The 26,093-nt window shown below is 38.5% G+C and overlaps 1 protein-coding gene across 4 annotated transcripts in view; it reads right to left on the reverse strand.

Moving 5' to 3' along the window:
• The window catches only part of LOC117417256 (neprilysin-like), a 26,735-nt gene extending 1,469 nt beyond the window's left edge, over window positions 1-25,266 (reverse strand). Inside the window, exons 1-22 of one of the 4 annotated variants that reach the window (XM_034029245.3) lie at window positions 24,492-25,259; window positions 22,678-22,850; window positions 21,527-21,562; window positions 21,273-21,434; window positions 17,805-17,885; window positions 17,368-17,463; window positions 17,144-17,262; window positions 16,622-16,687; window positions 14,918-15,052; window positions 14,647-14,748; window positions 14,389-14,525; window positions 14,211-14,304; window positions 13,831-13,959; window positions 13,118-13,216; window positions 11,569-11,646; window positions 10,609-10,712; window positions 10,114-10,172; window positions 8,586-8,705; window positions 3,806-3,939; window positions 2,682-2,747; window positions 1,197-1,292; window positions 353-429 (exon numbers count right to left, since the gene is read on the reverse strand). In XM_034029245.3, the coding sequence (XP_033885136.1) occupies window positions 353-429; window positions 1,197-1,292; window positions 2,682-2,747; window positions 3,806-3,939; window positions 8,586-8,705; window positions 10,114-10,172; window positions 10,609-10,712; window positions 11,569-11,646; window positions 13,118-13,216; window positions 13,831-13,959; window positions 14,211-14,304; window positions 14,389-14,525; window positions 14,647-14,748; window positions 14,918-15,052; window positions 16,622-16,687; window positions 17,144-17,262; window positions 17,368-17,463; window positions 17,805-17,885; window positions 21,273-21,434; window positions 21,527-21,562; window positions 22,678-22,840 (2,153 nt within the window). In that variant the 5' untranslated portion in view covers window positions 22,841-22,850; window positions 24,492-25,259. Of the gene's footprint in view, window positions 1-352; window positions 430-1,196; window positions 1,293-2,681; window positions 2,748-3,805; window positions 3,940-8,585; window positions 8,706-8,740; window positions 9,853-10,113; window positions 10,173-10,608; window positions 10,713-11,568; window positions 11,647-13,117; window positions 13,217-13,830; window positions 13,960-14,210; window positions 14,305-14,388; window positions 14,526-14,646; window positions 14,749-14,917; window positions 15,053-16,621; window positions 16,688-17,143; window positions 17,263-17,367; window positions 17,464-17,804; window positions 17,886-21,272; window positions 21,435-21,526; window positions 21,563-22,677; window positions 22,851-23,493; window positions 23,609-24,491 lie in introns of those variants that run through there. The other 3 variants (XM_034029246.3, XM_034029247.3, XM_059034432.1) reach the window with 3 other exon arrangements.
• Window positions 25,267-26,093: the final 827 nt, after the last annotated feature.

The following is a 26,093-nucleotide window of genomic DNA, read 5'->3' on the forward strand; positions in this document are numbered from 1 at the left end:
AGATTTATTGAATTGATTTTTAATTTGGATAGCTAATTATATGTTGCATAATTATAACATATTATCTGTGCTGTGTGGCAATGTGTATGTTTAGGTTTTCCTCAGTATTCCACTTACCTTTATTGTGACAAACCTGCAGAAATTGGGAGGGGCTTCCTAGGATGATGAGCGAGTGTATTGTGTGTGTGTGTGTTTGTGTCTGTATCGCTGTTTGTGAAATAAAACATTTTTCATTAAAGGTTTGTATTGGCCTTCTTTTCAAATGAACCCACGCAGCAAACACTAACTACAGATTTGCTACACTATGTTTACTAAGCTTGCCTTGCTTTAATTTAAACTTCATAGAACTGACCTGAATTTGCCAGGACTGTGCGCATCAGTTTTTATAGAGTTGACAGCATACTCTGGCCTGTATGTTCCGCACCACACCTGCAATTGAAGGCAAATGTATTTAGTTCTTCAGGAAATCCAAACATATGCACAAGATGACAATTGATTTAGCAGATAATTATTACTGGTACCAAAATCAAAATTGGCTTTACTGAAGGAAAATAAAAGTCCAAGTGTGATCTAAATAAACGACACACTCACTAGGCATCGTGGTATCCCTGAATAATTGATAATCGTACATTTAAAAACCATTTAATAAGCAATCTGTCACAGGACTTAATCAATTGATGTCCAATACACAATGACCGGGTTGAGACATTGATATTTAATTTCCCATGAAACATGTTTCTTCAATCATCACTGCTAGGACAGGTACAGCATGGCAGAAACCCATTCATTTTGCTTATCACACTCACACCAACAATTAGACACTTTCCAAACACCAACAATTGAGTCTACAAACAGCTCTCGTTGCTATAATATAACATAAAAACCAAACTGTTCCTTTACTGGGCTAAACATACACATAGTAATTATAGCTTCATTACTGCAGTGTGCACTGCAATTATATCTTCTTAGTGTATTAAGTAGCACATTATAATTACAGGGACACATATAGCAACATAATTGTCCTACAACATACAAGAATGGGAGCGCAAGCATACATGATTCATATCCCAAAGAAATTACTTGAAAGAAGAGCGACTCGCAGGCATATCTACCATTGAGATTTATAGGAAGTGCAGCAATAGGACAGCAGGTTAGCAAACCACACATATCAAGTGACACTGCATAGAACCTCTTACCTGTGCAAAATTGAGGAAGAACAACTGTTTGTGGTTCAGGTCAATACCTGGTAGCAGGTCTTCCTTGCCATGGTTGTTAATGTAATTTTGGTATGCCTGAAAATGCAGTTACAATATACGATTAATCAGAGCCTTTAAGATGATAGCCAATGTTCCCCGGGGTATTTTAAGGAGGAAAACGTAGATGAATAGCTGGACTATAGCACCATGGAATAGATAATAAATGAATTACTTTGTTTTATGAATATATGATGCATCAGGCTGGAGACGTGTAGGAAAATATCACAAGGATTATTTTTTTAAGCAGACTAGCTTCTTTTAAATCGTACCTTCATGATGCAAAGTTTTGAGTGCTTGTTTTCTTTTTAACAACAACTATAATTACAGAGGTGCCAGTTGTCTCGCTCGTGTGTTGTATGCAAGGCCAAGGATAATAAGCTTGTTAGGTTACACACATGTCAAAATGTTAACTAAATGAAGAGTTTCCTCTGGACTTTACTAGTTTTTGAAAAGTATCCTTGTGCAAGCTCATAGAGTTCTATTTATGTGTATTCTGAAACACCAATGAAACAAAACAATGTGAATAGGAAGCAATGCTCATTTACAGGGTAACCCACTTAAAACAATCTTTAAATAAGAATAACATGAACCCCTGTACTCTAACTGAAGTTAAACTCGCTTTCATTGCAAAATCCAGATAAGAACTGCCTGGAAAAAAAAAAAAAAAAAAGTTTTTATAATATTCCAGTGAAGAAGAACCACAAAGGAGTTTGTGCCCAAGACATTGTAATCTGTTGATCAAATACAATTTTAGGAACTTTATTTTATCAGTTCAAGAGTACAATTCCTGTAGGAATAGCCATACAATAATTGGGTAGATTACAATGCATTGTTAGCCTTACAATGCAAAAACTGGATAATTACAATCAAAATAACCTTGTAGACATATTTTGTTACCTAAAGTAATTGCAAGGTAACACCATTACACATACCATTTCCCAATTATAATTATTCCACCAATAGTTACTATGTAAGAGCAGGAAACGCTGGAAGTTATTCAGATATTATAACATGATATGCGCTGTAATTGAAAGTGCAACCAATAATTGTACCTACATAAAATGAGCAAGATACTACTCAGAACAAAAAATGAACAGCTCCAACGAGCAACACAGTTGGTTCATACTGGTTTGATACCTTTAGAATTGGTTTATTCCTCTCTGAAGTTGTCTTTGGCTTTGTGCTTTCTTTATTTTCTATATTCTTCTATTCATTTATCTGTTTCCTACAGTATTGACCTATTTTGGCAATATTTAGTGGTCAATTATTGACCACTAAATATTGCCAAAATAGGTCAATACTGATGCCATGATCACACTTTCTGAAATTACAATGGTATTCTTTTACTCTTAAATTACATTCATTTTCACATTGCAAGTCTCTTAAACAGGGATATTTCACTGAAATGAAGGGGCCGTTCCTTACTTGGTATGATTGTCTGATTCCTCCATTATCTGCAATGTTCTCTCCTAAGGTGTTGATGCCGCTGAGCTGTTAAAAGAAAGCACACCAGGTACATTAACATATTCTTTATGCCCCCAGTTATACAACCCATATTACTCATTCCTAGAAGCATTACAAAACCTGACAGCAGCTGTTTTCCCTGAAACCATCTTCTCTGAAAGACCCAACCAAACATAAAAATGCAGGGAGTAGCAGGCTGTCTGAATTCTTTATACCATTCTAATCCTTTGAGGGGATCCAAATTATTTTTCCCACAACGAGAATTAAATCTTATAGAGAGATTAATGCCAGTTTTTGCTCCTTGGTGTTTAAGAAGGAATTCAGTGCAATTTAATGACTTTCAAGTGATCGTAACTAATTGACTCATTTATCACAATGGCAGCTGTAGATCAAACAACATTTTGCTTAAAATGTATATAAGAGTTTCACTTGACATGTTACTAATCCAACAAATAATTAGCAGCAAACTACAATAAGAACTAACACTGAAATGTAAGTGTGGCAGAGCGAGAGCTCTGCCCATGTATATTTATTGGTGTTCGGTGGTGGTTGGCAGGGATGGGGTAAATTCCTCCCTGCCAAAAACATGTGAAAATGTGGCTGGAGCCACATCCCATAAAAGGAGAGCCCAGGTCTCCATTTGGGGACAGAATTTTAGTGTAGTAAATTCTTGCTACTCATTCATTTGAATTGAGTGGTCTGTTCTACACAGACACTCCCTAACCACAGTCATGTGAACTGAGTAATTATCAAATCACCAGTCTGGGTGACCCATCATGACCACAACGTTAAAGCTTGGAATATGATGTTTTCTCTCACGTCACTTCTTCTACGTTATCACTGGGTTGTAAACTCATTATTTCTGGTTTTGCTTGTGGCTGGTGTATATGAGTCATGTTCGTGCAATAGATACTGTTCTGTTTTTCAGGTGTGTTTACACTCCCTATATGTTTTCATCATGTTAGTAAACTTCAGTCTGGGGGTAACTTTTCATAGTGGATAATTAAGAAAATGTCAGCATCATATAATCAACATTATATATTGCGGTGTGCAGCTGTTTCACTGGGATTACAAACTAAACTTACATGTTGTCCTCCAGCCAGATCCCACGAGAAGTTTCCATACTGATGCACCATACACTGGGAAAGTTCTTTAAACCTTGCAACAGACTGCTGGGTCCACCAGTCAGTGAGATCTCCATCTTTGTCAAAATGTCTACCTGTCATGAAAATTTAACAGGACACTGTGTCTGGGAATTTGAACCAAATAGCAGATGTCTTGGAATCACATACATATAATGTGATCAATGCTTTTATTAATTTAATTTAACAAACAAACTTTGACTTTGGAGTGGAACAGAATGATTCTGCTTTTAGAAGCCATATTTATGTTACAAATCCGCTAGCCTGAAGAAAAGTTAAGACTTTATTTTTTTAGTAAGTTAGTAAGAGGGGCAGTAAATTAAGTCTGGGTGTAAGAAGCACCTGATACATTAATATAGTTAAAGGCTAGCAGTATTTAGATCCACAATTGTTTTGATTATTAAAATAGACCCCCACAGTTCTATGGTAATCACTGGTAGATTCATGTTGAGAAGATTAGTTACAGTGGAGAAAGGGAGGGGGGGGGGGGGGCTATTTGTAATGCTAGTCACATGAATAAGACAGCTGGTGTTAATTAAGTACGGTACAGGAGTACTATCCTTTCAAAGCTCAGAAAATGGAAATATATTCAAGACATCTGGTTCATATTAACTTGAATGTAGAAAACGATGGGTTACAGATGTAACCCCAGTTCCCTGAAAGAGAAGACAACCAACAACCAATACTTTTGGGATATGCCAGGCAGAGGGAATTCAATCTCCGATCCCCCTCAGAAAAAAGGAGGGGAAGGGAAAGCCTCTAGTTCCACTGATTGATTCATGTGGAAAGCCATAACCACCTTAGGGAGGAAAGCGGATACAGGAGCTGTGCACTGACAAAGCCTGTAGCTCACTAACGCGCTTAGTAGAGGTGATGGCTAACAAAAAGGCTGTCTTCATAGAGAGTAGGAATGTATAGGCTCAAACAGGGCCTTAGTGACAGCCTCCAATACCTCTAGACATCACTCGGGGAGGACGTCCTTTCTAGGAGGACGTAACCTCTGAGCGCCCTTTAGAAAAAGGGTTGCTAATATATGAGCGCCAGGGACACTGAGTCAATGGGGACATGGCATGCAGATATGGCTGCTAGGTGCACTTTCAGCATAGAGGGGGATCTACCCTCCACTAGCAAGTCTTGCAGAAACTGTAAAATGATTGCTATAGAGCAATAAATGGGATCATGACCTCTAGCCATACACCAGTTTGGGAAATACCTCCACTTATAGGCGTACAACGACCTTCTGGAGGGGGCCCTAGTATTCTGCAGTGTACTGACAAATGCGCCTGAGAGCCATAAGGTGGACAGATGGTCCCGTTCAGGGGCCAGACCCACAGCTGAAGTCTACCCTTTTCTGGGTGCCAGAGAGTGCCTCTTGCCTGACTGAGGAGATCCATGCGCAGCGGAATCTCCCAGAGCTGGCCTTGCAGCAGCTGGCAAAGGTTTGCAAACCTCGGCCATCTGGGCGCCACCAAGAGAACTGTCGGCTCTTCTCTCCGAACTTTCTCTAGGAAGGCCAGGAGCAACGGTATTGGCGGTAATGCGTACAAGAGCTTCCTGTGCCACTCGTGGGCTAGGGCGTTGAAGCCTAGTGGGCAGTCACAGCGGTGGAGGGAGAACCGTAGGGGGCAGTGAGTTGTCTCTGCCATGGCAAAGAGATCGACTCGGGCCCTCCTGAACCTTTCCCAAATGCGCTCTACCACCTGAGGGTGGAGTCGCCATTCTGACGGACGAGGACCCTCCTTCGAGTGGAGGTCTGCCGCCCAATTCACTACTCCAGGGAGATGAACAGCCCGGAGGGATAAAAGATTCCTCTTTGCCCAGGTCAATAGCTGGAAGGCTATGCGGTGCAACCAAGGGGACCGAAGTCCTCTCTGGCGGTTGACATATGCTACTATAGACATGTTGTCCGTGCGGACAAGGACATGTCTTCTCTGGAGCACGGGAAAGAAATGCTGAAGAGCAAGGTAGACTGCTCGCAGTATGTGCAGGGATGTCCAGTGACCCGACCAGGACGCATGGACTCCTCTGCCTGCCCAGACCGCACCCCAACCCGAGTTGGATGCATCTGTCATCACTACCTGACATCCTTACACCTTCGCACAGGTGAGAGGCTTGCCAGTGCAGGGCTTCCGAGCATACACTGACGGTGTCTGCCGCATTTGGGATGTAGCCAGAAGGCATTGAGCCTTGCTTGAATCAGGCGCATGTGGAGTAACCCTAGCTGGATGGCTTATGAAGCTGCAGCCATCAGACCCAATAGTTTCTGGCACAACACCAATTGTACTGTGGATCCGTGTTGAAACAGGGCTAGACAGTTGTGAATGGCGGCCACTCTGTTGTCTGACAGGTAGGCTTGCATTGTAAGAGAATCCATCCGGAGACCCAAGTAAACCAAACTTTGCACCGGTATTAATTGGCTTTTGGCCTCGTTGAGGGTGAGACCCCTTCCTGTGACTGGGAACAAATCAACCAGTCATCCAGGTAATTCATCACCCTGATTCCTTGCAAATGCAAGGGGGCTAGGATGGCATCCATGCACTTTGAGAACATGTGGGGGGCTAAGGAGAGGCCGAATGGCAGCATGGAAAACTCAATGATGCTTCCCTGAAAGGCGAAGTGGAGATATGTCCTGTGTGCGGGACGAATAGGGATGTGAAAATACGCATCCTAAGTCCACAGTGGTAAACCAGTCGCCCGGCCGAACGGACTGGAGGATGTGGTGATGTGTGACCATGTGGAACCTCCTCTCCTTCAAGAACCCGTTGAGGTGTCTAAGGTCTAGTATAGGGTGAGGCCACCGTCTTTTTTGGCAGTAGAAAGTACCAAGAGGGCCAAAACCTGGAGAAGGTCGCTCACGGATGTAACTGTGATCCCTCGAAAGGGAAGAGGCCTCACGCGGAACTGCAGTGCCTAACCGGTTTGTACGGTGGGGAGCACCCAAGAGTCTGAGGTGCAATTGCGCCAGTATTGCAACTGGTGTTGTGAGAATGGGTGGGTCTGAGGCCACAAGCCTTCTGGGCCGCTGCTGGGGTGAAGCCTGCCTTGGAGGCTGCCTAGGGTGACTTCTTTGGAACTGCCTACTGTAGCACTGTTGTGCTGGGGCCCCACGTCTCCCATCCTTGCGGGCGGCCCCGAAGCAGGGTGCCGAAGCACCGACGGCACTGAGGGCACCGATCACCAGAGGCATAAGCACCGAGGTTACTGGGCTGGGTGTCTAGTCTTGAACGCGTGCAGTAACACATGCGTGGAGTCTACTCTACAGTGGGCTGGAATCATACCCAGTGAAGGAAGCACACTTTTTTTTTTTAAATTGCAAGGCAGTGAAAAAACAGACACACACACACTCACACATAGCAGAAGCTTAAGGGTAGGGTCTTTTTTCTTTTTTAGGCCGCGCACAACGAGTGGGTGGGCCGAGTCACCTCAGCGGCGTCGACTCAACCGTGGGTGCGGCAGAGCTGGGTCCTGGTGAAGTAATACCTGTCTCTCTTTTATTATTATTATTATTATTATTATTATTATTATTATTATTATTATTAGCTGCAAAAAGCAGAGGAAAAAACACACAGACAGCAGATGCTTTAGGGTTAGAAAAAGAAGACTACAGTCGTCAAGCAATGTTTTTAAACGGAGCGCAGTTGTGCAGCGTTTCAAGCTCAGTCCTCAGAAGCAGAGTTTCCGATTCCAGGGAAGTGGCAAGCCAACTTCCAGCAATAAATTGCAGGGGAACTAACAGAAAAACTCGAAGTAAGAGCTCATTTACAAAGACTCATGCAACTGGAGAGGTTAGTTATACCTACCTTACCGACCTGATTGAGTGATTACTTATTTCCTCGGTGGGCGGGACCGAGGATGTCACACCCCGTAGGGGCCTATCGGCAGCTCTGACATAAAATGCGCAGTAAATACCTGACCTGTGGTAGGCATATCCCAAAAGTATTGGTTGTTGGTCATCTTCGAATTGAAAGGGAATCAATATTTTCTTGGAAATCATACTAAAGGTCAGCCCCTAGCAAACGTCAAGGATTTAATCAGCTTTTACACAGAAATGAGGACTCTGTACAGAATGTAGGGATTGAGATTCGACTGTGCAACTTGGAATGTTCTATACAAATAAAACTGAGTGTGGGGGCTCCCAAGTGGCACATCCGATAAAAGCGCTCCGCATGGAGTGCATGATAGGCCCTATAGCCTGGAGGCCACCGGTTCAAGTCCAGGCTATTCCACTGCCGACCATCGACGAGAGTTCCCAAGGGGCAGTGCACAATTGGCCGAGCGTTGCCCGTGGGGAGGACTTAGGTCGGCCAGGGTGTCCTCGGCTCACCGCATACCGGGCGCCTGAGGGCTGACCAGAGCTGCGTTGTCCTCCGACGCTGTAGCTCTGAGGCGCCTGCATGGCGGTCCTGCAGAGTGAAAAGAAGCGGTCGGCTGCCAGCACACATTTCGGAGGACAGCGTGTGTTCGTCTTTGCCACTCCCGAGTCAGTGCGGGGGTGGTAGCGGTGAGCTGAGCCCAAAATAATACAATTGGCTATTTCAAATTGTGAAAAAAGTGTGTTAATACAAGCTTCCCATGAGTTGGAAAAGGTAAAAGCAGGTTCATTGTTCATATGGGTGTGCATATTGTCAGCAGGAATAGCTGTGGTAAGTGGTCAAGTGATTGCAGTGGAGTGGAGGAAAAAAATCTGCACTAAATAAATAAAAAACATGATTTGTAGTCTTACCATGATCATCAAAGCCATGAGTGATCTCGTGGCCAATAACCATGCCAATCCCTCCATAATTTAAAGAATTTGATTGACCTTTGCCAAAGAAAGGTGGCTGAAGGATTCCTGCAGGAAAAACTACCAAAGATAATAATAATGTTATTTACCAAAAAAATAATAATACTAATAATAATGGAATTCTGGGAATAAGGATACATAGAGACTTCGATGACACACATTTTCACATTAAACATGTTTAACAGATGTACTGGAGTCAGGGATTGAGACCAGGTTAAAAGATCTATAACTGCTTGTGCAGACAGGCCTGGCTATTTTGTACAGCAGTTAAGACGCTCAGGAGTGTATTGTTGCTGGTTCACACCCAGCCTATGTCTCTTCCATATGTGAATGTAATTCTAGCAACCCAAAAATACACAATGTAGACCCCTGCTACATTCAAACGAACTTTGAAGTGCTGAGGGGTTGCAGTGTGAGAATGTTAAGTGACCCCAGAAAGCTCACTGGGAACATTTTAAGTGCCCTGAGAGAGTTTTAAGTGCCTCTTAAAACAGTCTGTTTGTGAATGCAGCATTAGCCACTAATTTTAACCAGGCAATTTGTCTCCAATATGTTTACAGGCTTAAATTAATTTTGATTATTTTACATTAAACCTCTAATTCCGTTATTGAGACGTCATGAAATTGTAAATATTTAAAATTCAAGAGGCTTCAGTATTCCATAAAAATAAAAAACTCTGGGAGAAAGGAGAAAGATTTGTTTATTTTATCTAAGCTTTGAGTTCTCAGATATAATAACAGGGGTGAAGGTGTATCATTTATATGCTGTATGTGCTCCAGCTTTCCAAGTAATCTGTGAGGCTAAACCCCCTACGCCAAGGAGCTATGCAATTGCACTTTAAACTTTATTAAAGGCAGATGCATCCTGCTTTTTCTAAATTGCCACTCATTTACTCAAAGTGATGTTTACCAGTTTTGAACGTTATATGAAATCCACAGTATGAAGCACATTATAATGCCTTTGCATCAGATTCCACAGTCATTAGCTTACACTATAAATGCTAACAGACATGAACGTAATCACGCTGCCTTACCTAAATTACTACTCATTAACTTAGTCATTGACACATTATATAATAACACCAAAAAGCAGTGCTTACAGATTATTACTGCTGATTTGGCACAGGAAACCTCACCCCATTGTAGATTAACACAGTAGGTGTTAATATATAACCTGCAAGGGCTGGTCAACAAATAACCTGCAAGGGCTGGTCAACAAATTGTGAAAACATGTCATAAGAAAATTAAAATACAGGTTTACAAAAGATCAAGTGCTACTGTGCACATCCAAGAAATGTTATCACATCTGTTTAAAAGAAGAATACAATTTGAAACTACCCTAAATGAATGCTGTGCTTCACAACTGTGTGCTTCACTGACTGACATGCTTCACAGCCACTCTTAACAAATTAAAAAAAGCTGAGAAAACAAAGTGGAACATCATAACCCTGCACGTTACACAGACTTACCAATTTGGTTTCTGCCAGAAGAGTAAAAAGCATTAACAACTGCTGCTCCAGTAATCCACCTGGAGATATTACAAGAAAAGTAATTTAACTCTATGTAACATATTGGACCATAAGAAAGAAAACTTGGTCACGCTTGTGCTGGTTAGTCAATATGATGTATCCTATTCATAACCACAAAAAAAAAAAAACATGGCAGCTAAAACATGGATATAAAAGACTCTCTATAACTGTATGTAAAATATCACAGAGTCGCCAACATATTTAGATCCACCCTCTTTTAAATGAATTGTAGGGATTATTTACATCTATATCAGTAAACTTTTCTATTTTTAAAACAGTGTTCGTAAGTATATTTTTGTCAGTTGATATTTATATTAGCAAAATACTTATTCAGATATCTTGATGTGTTGGGAGTTTTGAATACACATTGTATGGCATAAAAAATTGAGTTGTACTTCAAAATGTATAGGATGTGTAAAGAAATAAGATACATACTCTTCCTTGTCAACTTTCTCTCCCAGTTTCTTTAGACGCTTTTTTTGTCCAAATTCCAGGTTCTGGATAATGTTCTCAAAGTGTTCTTCCACTTTGTAGTTTAACTAAAATGGAAGGCCGTAAAGGCAGAGGTTAGCTTTGATCCTCACACAGGCCTTATTCCTTGGAACTACCATAAAGCTAAAACATATGCGACATCCCAGCAGGCACAAACTAGCAGCAATTTTTCAAATGTCAAAACAAACAGCTCTGCTGCTGCTGTATGGAAAGGGTTTTTCTATGGGCTGAACACCTACTCCACAGAGCTTAGGGCAGTATCCTGGGTTTGAAAAACAACTCAATCAGCATTGCATTGGAGAGCTCAAACTATTCCTAGTTGTTTTATTTGTATTGGGAATTCCTCATTTCCAGGGTATATGGGGTTTGTTTTAGAGACACAAGATCAGATGTATTTCTTTTGGTGGTCTCCATTTATAAAAACATCAAGCAAGTCCAAGCCCAACCAGCCCCAAGTAGGATGGGAGGGGCTATGGCTGCTTACTCAGTGGTTTGGCTGGTAAGAGAAGGTGGCAGATTAGTTTAGGCGATTGTAAAGTCAGGTTTTGCTTTTGTTTTCTTGCCAACAAAAGCCTATTGCTTTCAATTCAAAACTGAAACTCTTTTAAACAATTACTGATATTTAGTGCAATTAAAATGCAAAAATAACACAATTTAAACTTAAAAACAGTTGGTATGCCCAACATGTAACTACTGCACACTTGAACATCTTATCTGTACAGATTACAGCATGACTTGAGCACGTACTGTCAGAGTCATGCCACACTACAGGAGAAAACAAACCTTGCCCTCTTTGCAGTTGCAATAACCATTTACTTTACAGATATTGTTTGGTAATGTAATCTTAACCACACCACCGCTGTACCACATTGTGTCTGTTGATGTATATTATTTCAAACTCACATCTTTATACTGATTATTCAGTTTGGCATCATCTTTGATATCCTCTGGGTATCCAATCCTCTCTCTTATGGCTTTGGCCTACAAAAAATGAAAAAGGATCAGCAAACTCTCTGGATTACTATTATTAATAATAGTAGTAATACTAATACGACTACTACTACTACTACTACTACTACTACTACTACTAATAATAATAATAATACACCCAACTGTGCATTATAAAGCTGTAATTCTGCCATGGGTTTCTGGTGATTTATCAGTGTCTCCAGAAACCCACAAAAAAATTACAGCCTTTAGCTGTGGTCTATATTATTTCTTATATGGTGACATATCAAACAGGAATTGTAGGACTAGCAGTGTTTATTTTAAACAATTGAAGAAGTGTTGAGAATAACATTGGAAAGTTGGGTGATTTCCTCATCACTCAGGAGCCTCTGCTTTCTGAGGTTCATCAGTCCACACTGCCTAACATCCTAGAGAGCATGTGGCTGAGGCAATTTCTTACTAAATTTATGTCGCTCATCGTTATTCTGCTTTTGCACAGTTTGTTGGTGTATAATAAGACTGTAAAACACTGAAATGAATAGAAAAACTACTACTCACCTTGTATAATAATAATAATAAATTTGCTAATTGGCACAGTTATAAAAAAAACATATATAGTAATAACAGGTTGTCGATAAAGCTGGTTCAGGAGTTTTAGTGCTGCACTAACTACATCTGTTTTTGATCAATAAAGAAGACAGACAAGAGTCTATTGAAGCTTCATTTCTTACATAACAATAAACAATACGTTCTAATTAACTAGCCTACACATAAGAGCCGACAAATTAGTGCTCTTGTTGTTTTTTTATTTTTTGAAAAGGGTGCAAGCATTGCATTGGAAATTTGGGAAATCTGAATCTAAAACACGTTCCCTTATTTCCTTCTTGTATTTATTAATTATCAAGGAACTGAAAAAAATGTGTGGCATATGAATGTCCCTATTAAAGGAAGCTTAGCCAGCAGCACAATACAGATAGAATCCACAGTGAATTCCATTATCCAGCAGTGAAACACTGTTGCCAAGTCTTATCACCAGTCTAGATGAAAACTGACTAAAGTCATACACTACTACACTAACAGCAGACCCCTGTCAACTAACCCCAGGTTGCTAATCAATAAACCAGCATAGCTGATTTCAGATACAGTGCAATTTACAGTTGGTTAATGTATATTTTGTTGTTGCAGTCAAGTGTATGGTTCTGGAACCATTCTGAGTCACGTAGCATGTTTTATGAAACAGGCATTCAAGATTTTGAGACAAAGCGTACCTTGTCTAAATAACTTTCTTTTTTTTTTTTTTTTACTTCACAATCACATTTCTCATTTACAACTCTTCTATATTACTATTACAGCAATGATGGCCAGAACAGCAAATGGAAAAAAAGCCACTGCGAAAGACTTTGAGAAGACAAATTCTAACAACTGAAAAACCTAGATTCCAGGTCACTGTCAATGCATTCCAACCAATAGGACGTGGTAGATTAAATTAATATCAGTGGTTAACCTTTTCTTCAGCTTTTCTTTTGGTTTCCACATCCATCCATTTAATTTCATCCAAGCTCTGAATGAATACTTCTCGAATCTGAGCAATCATTTCATCAACCTAGATTTAAAAAAATATATATATATTGTATTACTGCACAATTTCTGAAAAGCTGTACCATTTTACTGGATCCACTCAAATTAATGTGTTAGAATTTGGCTATGGCATGAAATAAGGATATTAATAAATAATAAATAAATCTGATAATGTTTTGAGACAGAATTGGCCTATGAATCCGGGATTTGATAAACACGGATCAGCTAAAAGGGTTCTTCCCCTCATAGACAGAATCATATTAGAGGTGATTTCAAAAAGGGTCTCATTTTCTACAACTTGAAAAGAACTGTGGGGAGCCATTTAACAAATGGGTCCTGTACAGGTCAGAAGGGCAGTTTGACATGTTCGATTTTCTGCTTGTACATTTGGCTGTAGCAAATTGTGGACAACCAACATGCTCTTGCCCTTACTGAGCAAAGGGTCACAGTGATTATGAGCTGTGCTGCAGATCTGTCTCACTTGTGCTCTGATTCACAGGCAGTCAAACATTGCTGTTTGATGACAACAAACGACACCACAGGTCACCCATTAGACAGGATGAAACTAGTTCAATAAAACACTGACCTAAGGAACCCTGCTCATCCTGAAGTCATGAAACACCTTGATGCTAAACTTACCATGTGTTTACTTTCTCCAGCAAAGGCTTCCTCTACATAGAGTCTTCCGACCGCGTTCTCCATGTTGCCGTTCACATAGTTTGCACACTGACGCCAAACTGCAGTTTCAGATGTTGTTCCATAAAGAGCCTGCTCAGGACAGTGTAACATGAGGAGCAAATATTGACATTGTCATTATCACCCTGCACTGGAAGAACAAACCTCTGTGGATTGGGGTTAGGAGGCCTTTGAAACACTGTCAATAATGGTAATAATTAGTGCCTGTGTATTTTTGCTGTGGATACCTTACTTCACATAGGATCAGAAACTGCAAGCAGCTGGATATGACTTTTGATAACCACATGCATGGGTTAGTCAAATGAACCTAAAAGGTAACCTACCTTACGGAAGGCTTTTCTTGTATCTTTGTAGACACAACTTAGACTGTTAACTAGATCCATTACATGGCGCCACACAATGTAATTTTGAATATCCCTGTATTGAATAAACAAGAACTGTGTTAAGAAATGCACAGTGCTGTACTTTTGTCTGAATACACAAATGCGTCAGCCTACGTACCTTGCACTGTAGTCAGAAAGAATAGGCTTTAGTTTCCTAAGATACTCTGGGGCATAAACAATAACATTTTCCTGCCCTGTTAGGGAAATATTCACAGCTCCCATGATTGTATTGGTAAAACGTGTCCAGTTGAAATGCTGTAATAAAGAAAATGAAACTGTGTTAGTCTTGAAACTTATTTTTAGAGATCTGGTATAGACATGTGTGTGTTTGAAGTTTAAACCTCAAACAGGTAACAAGTTGCAGAAGTCCACTTACCTGTGCATCAACTTGTAATGAAAAGTTACTCCCCATAGCATTTAATTCCATTTTGTTATACAACAGAATGGGGTCATTTCTGTCTTCTGTTTTCGCAGTAGCCTACAACGTAGATAAGAATCATAAAACATAACAAAATAAAATGTACCTGCTATTATTTTCATCAGCTTTAAACAAATGTGTTATTCCTTGTTACATTCACCGGTATTTATCTATCTGTTCGTACATCTAACCTGAAATACTTATTTATTTATTTTTTTTTTTTTTTTACATTAGCAATTTTTTTCTCTAGGTCCATAACTCTTTCCAGCTCAGTTCTGATGAGGGATTCATTGACTGGCAGGTTCTTCTCCTTGCGTATCAGTGTTGCAACATCAATCATAAAATCTACATATGCGGTGCATGCCTGCAAGAAAAGAAAGAAGCATGGAGATCAACTGTCAGTCTTTGTTCTAATTTAAATAACTGAACAGTGTTTATGTGATTTCACATGTGACAGATCAATAGATCTGTTCTTTTTTAACTTTTTTGTTTGTTTGTTTAAATCTAACCTCATTCCAAAGGGTTTCCAAGCCTTCTTATAATTCTTATAATCCCCTGGATTATTCTTAAGGGAAATAAATACAAGTATACAGTACATATAATTATGACTAATTATTTACTGTGGCACTGCAAAAGCTCTGCCCTAAAAAAAAAAATAGGAAATGAGAATAGCCCAAATATGGGCAAGTAAAAAAATATATAAACTGACAGAATTTCCTATGTTGGAGAGTGCATGCAATCAAGTAGCCAACCTAAAGGAAACCATATACTGTTTAATGCTAGCAGCTGAACAGTGGGAGGTGAATTTCAGCTCGTAATTAGTCAATACTGGGAGAGGCCCTGCTAATCTGAATCCCCAGAGTTTGCTTTCTTATTGGGGGCTGTTTTGGATCTATCACTGGAGAATCACTCGTGGATGGTTTAAGATTGCTTGTTGTAGGAATCTAATCAAGGAGTCAGGCTCGTGGTAATATTGGTACAAGGGGTGGAATACAGTGAGAAACATCCTTTTCAACACAGAACCTCTGCTGTGTACGTTTTCAACCAAACAACCCTTAAATACAGCAAGAAATGAAAATCTACAAAATATAACATATTCCACTATTAGGATGCATTGCCAACTAAAGTGATAAAATGAGGAATGATTTGGTTGATAGTCCACTGGTCTTAAACAGGCCATTAGACACCCATTTGAGTGTGATCTAATTATTTTTTAATAATTTATTTTGAAATGTAATAGCAATAAATAAAAATAATACAGCTTAACTGTGGGAAATTAATTTAACATTTAATGTGACGATAGTAATACAGATGAGCTCCTGGGTGCACCTCCCTGCACATATGAAACGCATGAGGCCAGTGGTGCTAGTCTTATCAAAGACATCTATGGTAGTCACACTGTTAAAGGCAATAGCATTGTCTGTGAATCATTCACTGTGTACACTATTCCGTTCAAGAAGGGGAAAATTCAGAAGAAAAAGACATGTAAATGAACTGTACAGTTTGGATACTGTAGATGAAAAGCGATTGCAGGGAACCTAGGGAGATAACATACACTTAACTCTTCCAGTCAAAGCACTGAATCAGCTGTCACATTGTGATGTTTAATCCTACCCCTAATTCCTGGTTATCTTAGCTACTGCAAACATTGCTCTGAAGTCATTCCGAGACCTCATCTTATCTGCAGCTAAAAATAACTTTGTGATGAGCTGTCCTCATAATTTGAAGTACCTGTTTTTCTTATCAGACTAACACCTTGACAGACCCTCTAACTTAAAATAACCTTTCCGCTTAAAGAACAAGCTGCACAGAATCTCACTCCCCATGAGCCTCGGACCCATTCAAGGTCATCTCAAAAACATTTAAGGCCACCTAAGCATGTTAATACTGTACTATACCTATGCCTTACAGTGTAAACTGAGTAATCACATACCTCTTCATAGGCTCCACTGCATTCATAGTAATCCCGGGAAGGAAGACCTAGCCCAGGCTGATCAAACTGTCCGGGAAAAATAACAGAAACAATGTGTTTATTAACAACTATGCTTATAGATGTTTAAATCCTTAGACCCCAATAACTAGTATATATGTATGTACGAACATATATGCACCACCCTTCAACACGTGAGACCCAACAATGTCCCCAATTTTTATAACAGGGTAGAGATCATACATAAAAAAATAAATAAAAAAAAACATACATACATACCCTTAAGATATATATATATATATATATATATATATATATATATATATATATATATATATATATATATATATATATATATATTAGCTATGCAAGCAATTCTAATTGAGAAAATGAATAGCTCTATAAAACAATTATTTTTAGAGTACACTATTTATATAAGTTAAATAATTATTAAGTAATAATAATTGCTAAATAAAAGAAATGCTTTACTGAATACATCTTTTATGTGTTGCTTTTCAAACTTACATGAATAATGTGAACATTCGAGGCTTTGTCATCTGTTCCGACAAAAAAGTTAATAAGGACTTGTTTTCCATAATTAGCATTCAGTGCGGCTATTGCGTTTTCTAGTGTCCACTTAGTCCCTGATAAAATCAAACAGAATTAAATTATTGTAATAATCCTTGGTTTTAACATACCTGATCCAAGGTACAAAGGATTCTGTGCTCTACACAAACATGTTACCTTACCATATATATTTTCCCAATCATCGCTTGCCACAGGCCATTCGAGTACCTTTGGTAACATATTTATTAATGGAAGTCCCCCTCTGCTCTCAATGGTTGCTGCAGGAAAGTAAGATATAGAACAACACAATGCACTGTTTAAACACAACATATTAAGAGCAATACAATGTCTATAGCTGCTCCAAGGAAAGGGCCGAAACACTGCCCCATGGCTGGTTAATGAGCATTATGCACAAACAAAACCACTCCCATACTCACCTGAAACACTCACCTGTGCATTTGTTCAGTTTAAACAGGTTGGCTTAACCACAGGGTGAAATATGTTAATGGTACCATGAATGCTAGCAGCTCTGTTTAAATGAATGACCTGCCCTGGGTATATCCACTGAAACAAGCACTAAACACAGATCAATATAGTTAATGATGTTTTTGAAACTCACTCTCATTTGTGCACGACTTATACAGAGTCTTTGCTTTTTTCAATGCGCTAATGTCTGCCGTGTCGGGTTTCTCAAGAACATCTATGGAACAAAACAGAAACAAAAAAATATATATATGAAATGAAAGCAAGATCATTAGCCATACTTATGTGGGGGTTGGGAGTTACTTACCTTCACTTCAGCAAAGAACAGCTAGCATAGCTTTGTATTTAATAATATACTTTGTAATTACTGTGGACAAAGTATTCTATTCTCCTACCCATACTGTGTCTGGTATAAAAATCCTACACAAATCACACTGCTCAGCTAGAGCAATGAGTAACATGCATTGCCCACTATGGCTGTAAATACCAAATTAGAGCTGTCTGTATCATGAACAACCAGATCACCTACATCCACCATATGTACCCGTCAAATGGAAAGGTACATGGACAGGTTCTTCCATACATCCTCAGAATCAGACATGCACACTATGTGGTAAAGACATAAGTACATATAGGTGTCTCCATTACATCTCTGTTTTCATGGCAGAAGAAGCTACCTAGTAAACTGTGTTACAATAACAGGCCCATCTTGTGAATATCTCACTGCTGACTTTTTTAGAGACTGAGACTCATGTAATCTTTACACTATTAAGATCTGCTCCAATGGCTTTATGTGTTATTCTGCAATTGGGAAGAAGAAAAAAACATTTCTGATGCAGTGAGAGCAGCCTAAAAATGTTTAGCTTCCGATAGTTATGTATTTATTTTTTTGTGATATGCATACATCTGCCTGAGCATCTTCAGTTTCCACTATTTATGATCCAATTTATTTTGAATTAACCGAGTATGGGAACTGTTTCAGGAGCTTCCTGAGAAAGGCTACAGATCAGCTATGTTTGATTGGATTATGAATATCATGGTGTCAGATCAGCATGAACCACGCTGGCACCGTGCCCTATGCTAGGATTAGAATCGCTCAAAGACCGACCCTTACTGGAGTTCTGCAGCGTGTTCTACTGTGGGCTTATTTAGCCTGAAAGGGAGAAGCCAGTCATTATTTTACCTTGAACTAATGGTTTAGTATGACTACAAACATGTAACCCCCCCTTCTTGAACATTCCATGCACACTGATTACCCACAAATGTAGGCTTGGTGGTCCAGTGGTTAAAGAAAAGGGCTTGCTACCAGACGTTTCCCTGTTCAAATCCCAGCTCAGCTACTGACTCACTGTGTGTGACCCTGAGCAAATCATTTAACCTCCTTGTCCTCCGTCCTTCTGATAAGAAGTAAAACACAAGGCCCTATTGTAAGTGACTGCAGATGCAGTTGTTGATGCATAGTTCACTCCCAAGCCTCTGTAAGTCACTTTGGATAAAATGTGTCCACTAAATGACTCATTAATAATAATAAATGTAATATTCCACTGAACAAAGTACTGAACGAAGAATTGCAATAATGCAACTGTTCTGTCTGCAAAGCCACTGAGACCCAGACTTGACACAAACACAGGAATATTACATTTCCAATTCTAATGGAGGAAATTCCAGCTATGCAGGCCTACAGGATATCTGATCAAGCTCTAAGATAGTTTTTATTTGATTTTATTGCCACAGGGAAGTTAAAACATATGTGAAACCAGCTTCATCAATGGCTGTTTAAATAAATAAATAAATAAATAAATAAAATAAACCCACAGAAATAAATAAACAAATGCACAACAGAAAAAAGACCCAACCTGCATGTTAACCAACTCTTTCAAATCAATCGCCTTACCTCTTATTAGAAGTATAGAGTACCTGGATGCCTTATCACTGGATTTGAATGATAGCTCAGTGATTAGTGATTAGGTACCAAGAAGCAATATAACCTTATCGTGCTGTATTTGATTATCCCATAAAGCTCTCTGTACTGAACCAAAGCCTAAAGGACCAGAGGATTCTCAACAAAATAAACACCAGTGTTGTTGATGCTAATAAGAGGTAGGAATCAGAACTGAAAACCATGCTTTAGTACCTATATTAAAATATCCTCTCTGTAAGGGTTTCGTGTCAAATGTTTTCAGCAGAGAGTTCTTACTGGAGGTTCAAATTCAAATTCAGCTCTCGATGGTATAATGTGGTATGTTTTGCCTCTGTTAACAGTTACTGTTCAATAACATATCACTGGAAGGTAATGTCAAATGTAATGCTGCATTTGCTACAATAAAATAATTAGCAGTGCTACTTTTAAAAACATTTGAAAAAAATGTAACTAGTTACAGTTATAGTTACAAATAGTTGCTTCTCAAACACACTTTACATTTTACATTATATATATATATTTTATATGTGTTTTTTTTTTCAGTTTGGTCAGATCCAGATATCGAACCCACTTGCTCCCACTTCTTACACCATTTTCTCATAAGAAGATATAAAAAGCATTTTCATTTGCGCTGGGTTTCCATGGTCTCAGTTTATTTTACTCGAGAAGACCCTCTTTTCACCTGACGTCATGGAAATGAAGGGGAAAGGAGGAGGTCGATATGCAAATTAGCCATGCGTAGCTTTCTCCTGCTGTTTTTCTGGATTTTGGGTGCTGGGAAAATCATTTTCCTAATTACATAGCCGTAGGATCCAGATCCCAGATGAAAGATTCAAGACTTTGAACACACTGTACAAAAGGAGGACAACTTATGAACAAACTGAGGCTGGCAAACTTTGATGTTTGATGTGAAAAAAATAGATATTATTAAATGTGATTTAATAAAGCCACTGAGCAGCTAAACCCTCGTCGGCTGTTTGGTATTATGAGGAGGACGGAATTATGGATGGCTGCATCTCAGAATAAATGATACAAGATCAACAGTAACTTCCTTACTAAACTGTGCAAAAGCAGAACTGCACTTGCAGAAACAAAACTACAGTAAAAGAAAGGGGACTCTCCTTACTCAAACCACAGCGTATCTGATATGACCGTCTTAATTCTAGCACTTTTCATTTAAATTCTAGCTCAGGGGTTATATGATTAGACTCTGTTCTGAACAAGCCGATGTTTTTGTTGTAAAAGCACACTTAAATGTTTAGTACATCCTCAAATAGTTACTGATTTACTATATTAGTGTATATTTTAATCTAATAAGTTACTTGTGCCAAAATGCAGTTACCATGTGTTACCAGTGTTTGTTGAATTTTCACTGCTGAACCCATCAGTGTGCAAATACTTGATGTCACACTTTTTAAAATTTTTGTAGAGAGCTGCATTCCAACTTTCTTCTTAAAATATTGAAATTATAATGTTAATAAATAAAAAACAACCCAATAGAGATGTATTCTCCTACATCACCTGCCAGCGAACTTAGCACCATGGCAAATGTTTATTAAATACGGCACACACTAGCTAGAAAAGATAACTCAAGACAAGATGCACTTGGACCAACAGCTGCATGCTTATCGCCATGAAAACTTTATGACACTGCTTTGAAATGGTTTGAGAAACTCTACCCACCTTTCATGACAACTTCTAGCTCATCTCTCAGAATGTCAAATGTGCTGTAACGAGAGCTGGTTTCAGGAATTATGTTCTTTTTCAACCACCCTCCACAGGCATATTGGTAAAAATTTTGGCAAGGGTCTGCTGTTGTGTCCATATTTTCAAGTATACGGGCCGCTGTAAGATTTGAGTAATGAAACAGGGTTGTCATGTGTAAAAGGCAGGTGAAATAATGCAAGACAGAAAACATGGTGTAGAGCATCGCTTACCTGATTTTGTGCAATCTGCCGATTTGCAAATACCATCTGTAAAAAAAGAAATCATAGAAATATGAATCTAAAGCAAATTATCCAGGCTAGTATCGAGCAGGAGTTTTATATCCTGTCAGCAACCACTTTTAAATGTGCTCATTAACAAATAAAACGGACTGCATGCATAATGCATGTATTTTATGCATAATTTGTAAAACCATATTAATTATTTAAAAAAAAAAAAAAAAGAAAAGATGATGACAGACACTATTATTTGTCAGTAGTGTGATAAGCTTGAAGAGGCCTAGGCAGTGAAGCTCAATTTTCTATCTAAAATACTTTTAGTTTTTGCACAGCAGCTTGCTTTATTCTATGTATTTTTTTTAATCGACTATACCTACTGTTTATTCTTCTTGAGCACAGGAATTCCTGTTGTGGGTCTATATGCATTTGCATTAGGCCTCAATAGGATGTTTAAACATTTATTGTTCATTAAAATTAAAAATGCAGTCAACGTGGGGCTAGCACCACAGAGCACTGTGTTTGCCATCTGTTCCAGTTTTACTGGACTAACACACCTATTATTTCACTAGGCACAAAATACAACCCATTTTAATATGCTATCCTCCTTTGTTTAGAACAAATACAGTGACAACAGTTTCATTGAAATCAATCATATTCACCCTTTTCATATAAACTTGGTTTTAATGTGATATTTACTTACTTGTGCATACAGTCCTTATTAAAATACAACAGCCTATATATTATAGGCTACTGTACATTATATAAATAATACTGTCAACTCTGATTTTCTACTTTTTAATGAACAGACAGAATAATACAAGGCACCTTAATGAACGTCAGGTTACTTACCGTAACCCTGGTTCCTTGAAAGAGAATACGACCACCAACCAGCGAGGTCGCATCAGTCGCCCTCACGGCTTCGATGCAAAAGAAAACATAGCTTCCACTGTTTAATCCCTCGGTAAGCGGGACCGAGGACGTCACCCCAGGAAGGGGCCTATCGGCACTCTGACATAAAGAGGTCAGTGAATACCTACCTAAGGTAGGCATATCCCATAAGTATGTTGGCGGTTGTCATCGAATTGAAAGGAAACCTTGTTTTGGCGGTTGAAATGCCATCATTATGTTCCTAGATTTGTACTTACCACCACCTTGTGTTACATATAAGGCTACCATCGCGATCACCACAATCATGAGAAGAGACACTATGGTCATGAGTCCGATTTCCAGGGATGTCCATCGCAACTTCTTTTTAGATTTTGGCGCGTTATTGTCTATTATATCCATCTGGCTTTCTGATTTGCCCATAACAACGCACCTACAGAAATACAATTTAAAAAAAAAAAAAAAATTATATATATATATATATATATATATATATATATATATATATATGGAATGATCTTTTCCTTTAAACAGCTCCTCGTAAAATGAATATGGTTGGTAAGTCTAGTCTTGGTCCATGTTGCTTTCACAAGCTTGATACAGAGGCTGCTCCAGGGTTTAAAGGTAAACCCGGTCAATTCTTTGAAGCACTGGGATGTTACTTTTTGTATAGAAGTCAGTTGGTCAAGTAGCAGTACAAAAATATATTTTTTTATTTTAAAAAGGAAAACTGCTGTGTACCAAAAGGTGCAAAATCAAAAAGTTAATGTAGGTACACAAAAATGTGAATAATGTATACAAAATCAATTATATCAGGAAGTTTTGACTACAAGTCCTTCTTTAGCTGGATGGAAAACGCTGCCTAAACAAGCTGTTGTTAAGAACAAGTTGTCTTAGCCAATCATTCCATGAATGTCAACTTTACTAAATTCCATTAATTAACTTTGAATTCCATTCGTTAACTTCTAACACTGGCTGTTGTTTATATAGCATGCTATAAAATAAAATAAAAAATTAAAAGATTATATATTTTCTGTGCCACCGATCTGGAGCACTGTAATACTTAGAAAAATCACCAAAGTTTTCAGCACCTTCTTCAAAAGTTAACTGCTAAAGCAGACTGATCCTTGATCTTCAATGAGAGACAAACATTCAATTTCCCTGACTGGGCTAACTGCTTTTTTTGAAAAGGGAAATTGAGATTTCCAAACTCTACTGGTGGCGTTACTAATTACTCAAGACAACTTGAAGAAGAAACACCTCCTTTTATTTATTTATTTTTAATTCTGCAATTTGTTGGAACATGCCACCCAGGAGCCTCTGATAAATGTAAGCACCAGTAATAATAATAATAATAATAATAATAATAATAATAATAATAATAATAATAATAATAATATAGACTAAAACAGTGTATTATATAACATTAATTTGGCATTTATGTGCAATTCACCATAACCATCCACGCAAAACCACAATCTCCCATTGGTAGCGTTTGTAAGGAAGCCTGTAATTTGATGGAATAAGTTAGCTGAAAGTCATCATGTATCCACATGTATAGTGTACTAACAGTTCTAGAGCAGAGTTATGTCAGCTTTAACTCGGTTATACTTCTTTAACCGTTTGCATAAAATAATACTAAAAGCAGTCCGTGTTTTTCACCTCGTGTGATTTGCATTGCAGCACGTTTTGATACTGAAGACAATATTTCAGCTAAAGTGTCTACATTTTATTTAATGATTCAAATAACACTTAATATTAGTTTTACATTATTACCTTTTATTTTCCTTAACCAGTGTTTTGCTTGTTTTAAAAAAAATGTCCTATGTCGGTTCTATCTTGTAAATCCTAATTATTATTTGAATGCTACTCCTTGATACTCGACACAGATGCTGTCATATTTATCTAGAAAATATATTATATGTACAAATATCTGGCATGGGGCAAATGCAACACAGGATCCGTAAGCCCCCCCCCCACACACACACACACACACATACATACAAACACAAAACTACAGGTTTTGACACAGTTCTGTAATCATAAGATTGCAGAACTGTGCTAGAAGACTTACCAGGTGTTTCTGGAAATGTTCGGACGCTGATGTAAATGGGCAACACCGACCAATCAAACCGTAGTCAAATCCATAAAGGAGCAACCTTCTTCAGCACGCTGCATTCAGCCAGGAGATCAATAACAACGACCCGCTGCTTACAGTCACAGAGAACGTATCGTTCTTACTCATTCACTGAGGCTAGCTATATCACTCCTACCTGTTAGCGATACCACAACACCATCACTAGCTCCCCTTTGGTCGCAGCAGCAGATATACGGGCTTTTTTTTTTATTATTATTTTTTAATTTTTTTAATGAAATATAATTATATGTGTATAAATATACTTCTTGGTAGACAAGTACCAAGTTAATTTGGTGTTTCGAATCTTTTTATCTTGCATAAAAGCAAGCGATTGAAACTGATCAGGACCGCAGGACAGTGTACCTCAGTGGTCTCACACAAAGCGAGCTTTGCTATACAATCCTGAAATGCTTAGGAATGGGTTATGCTAAAGCAAATACCGTGGCTTTTTTTGGACACTCAGCCGCAGATGATCATTATGTCCTGTGGAGGTAGAGTTTCCTAGCTGGGTCTGCCGTCTTGTGCTTGGTTTACACCACGACAGCCGGGAGCAAATTGTTTATATGACGGATTAGACACTAGCAATTCGTTCATCTATTGTGAATTTTGGTCTTATTTCTACGGGTACACAGGCCAGTTCGCTCGTTTTTATGCACTGAAAAGGACAGAACTTCTAAGCACTGCATTGGCGAGCGCATCCTGACCTCGCCCAAGTCGGTGTAATCTTAGGAAGAAGACAGCGTCTTTTTCTCAAACTTTAAAAGCACCGAAACCACACCCCATTTCAAAGGGAGACCAATCTATCCAGAACACTCTATTCTACACCTTGTTTAGCTGAATTGATAAAATAGTACTGTAACGATACAAATATGTATATTTCAACATATTGTTAATAGTTCCTTCCATATAGCTAGTCTCTCTTAATCAATCGCCTTTGGCTTGTTATAGTGTATTTTACATCAATGGAGAATCCCTTGTATTTCATCATCCACCTTTTTATTATTTTTTTGTTTTTGTTATCCATAGATAGATCGATATATTTGTTTGGTGCAATTCATGTAATTCCCCAGCGCTGTAAAATGCCCCCAATACAATCCACTGACGGAAGAATAAGTGTTAAAAGAAGTCAAACTTGTCAGTAACAGATTTGACTTCAGTCCCCAGGATTAACCACTGGGGACTGAAGGTTATTCTAAACTTAAATATATTCATAATATAATATGGTTGCCAACACTAGAGTATACTGTAGTGCAGGGGTTCCTAAACTGTTTTACCCGAGGCCCACCTGTTCAGCTGCTTTAGGGACTGCGGCCCGCTATTACCACTCCTTGGGAAAATGTCAAATTAAAAACATTTTATATGTTTACACCTGCAACGTTATCATTAAACCTAATCTAAACTGTCCTTTATTCATTTGCATAAATATCGTAAAACATGGAAATCACACAGAATATGCACTGAGTGAAAAAAAATGGAAACACTTTCATTTTAGTAAATAAAATAAATTGCAAAAACTAAACAGATTTTTTTTTTTATCAA

The sequence above is a fragment of the Acipenser ruthenus genome, chromosome 12 (assembly GCF_902713425.1).
Source record: "Acipenser ruthenus chromosome 12, fAciRut3.2 maternal haplotype, whole genome shotgun sequence".
NCBI lineage: Eukaryota > Metazoa > Chordata > Actinopteri > Acipenseriformes > Acipenseridae > Acipenser > Acipenser ruthenus.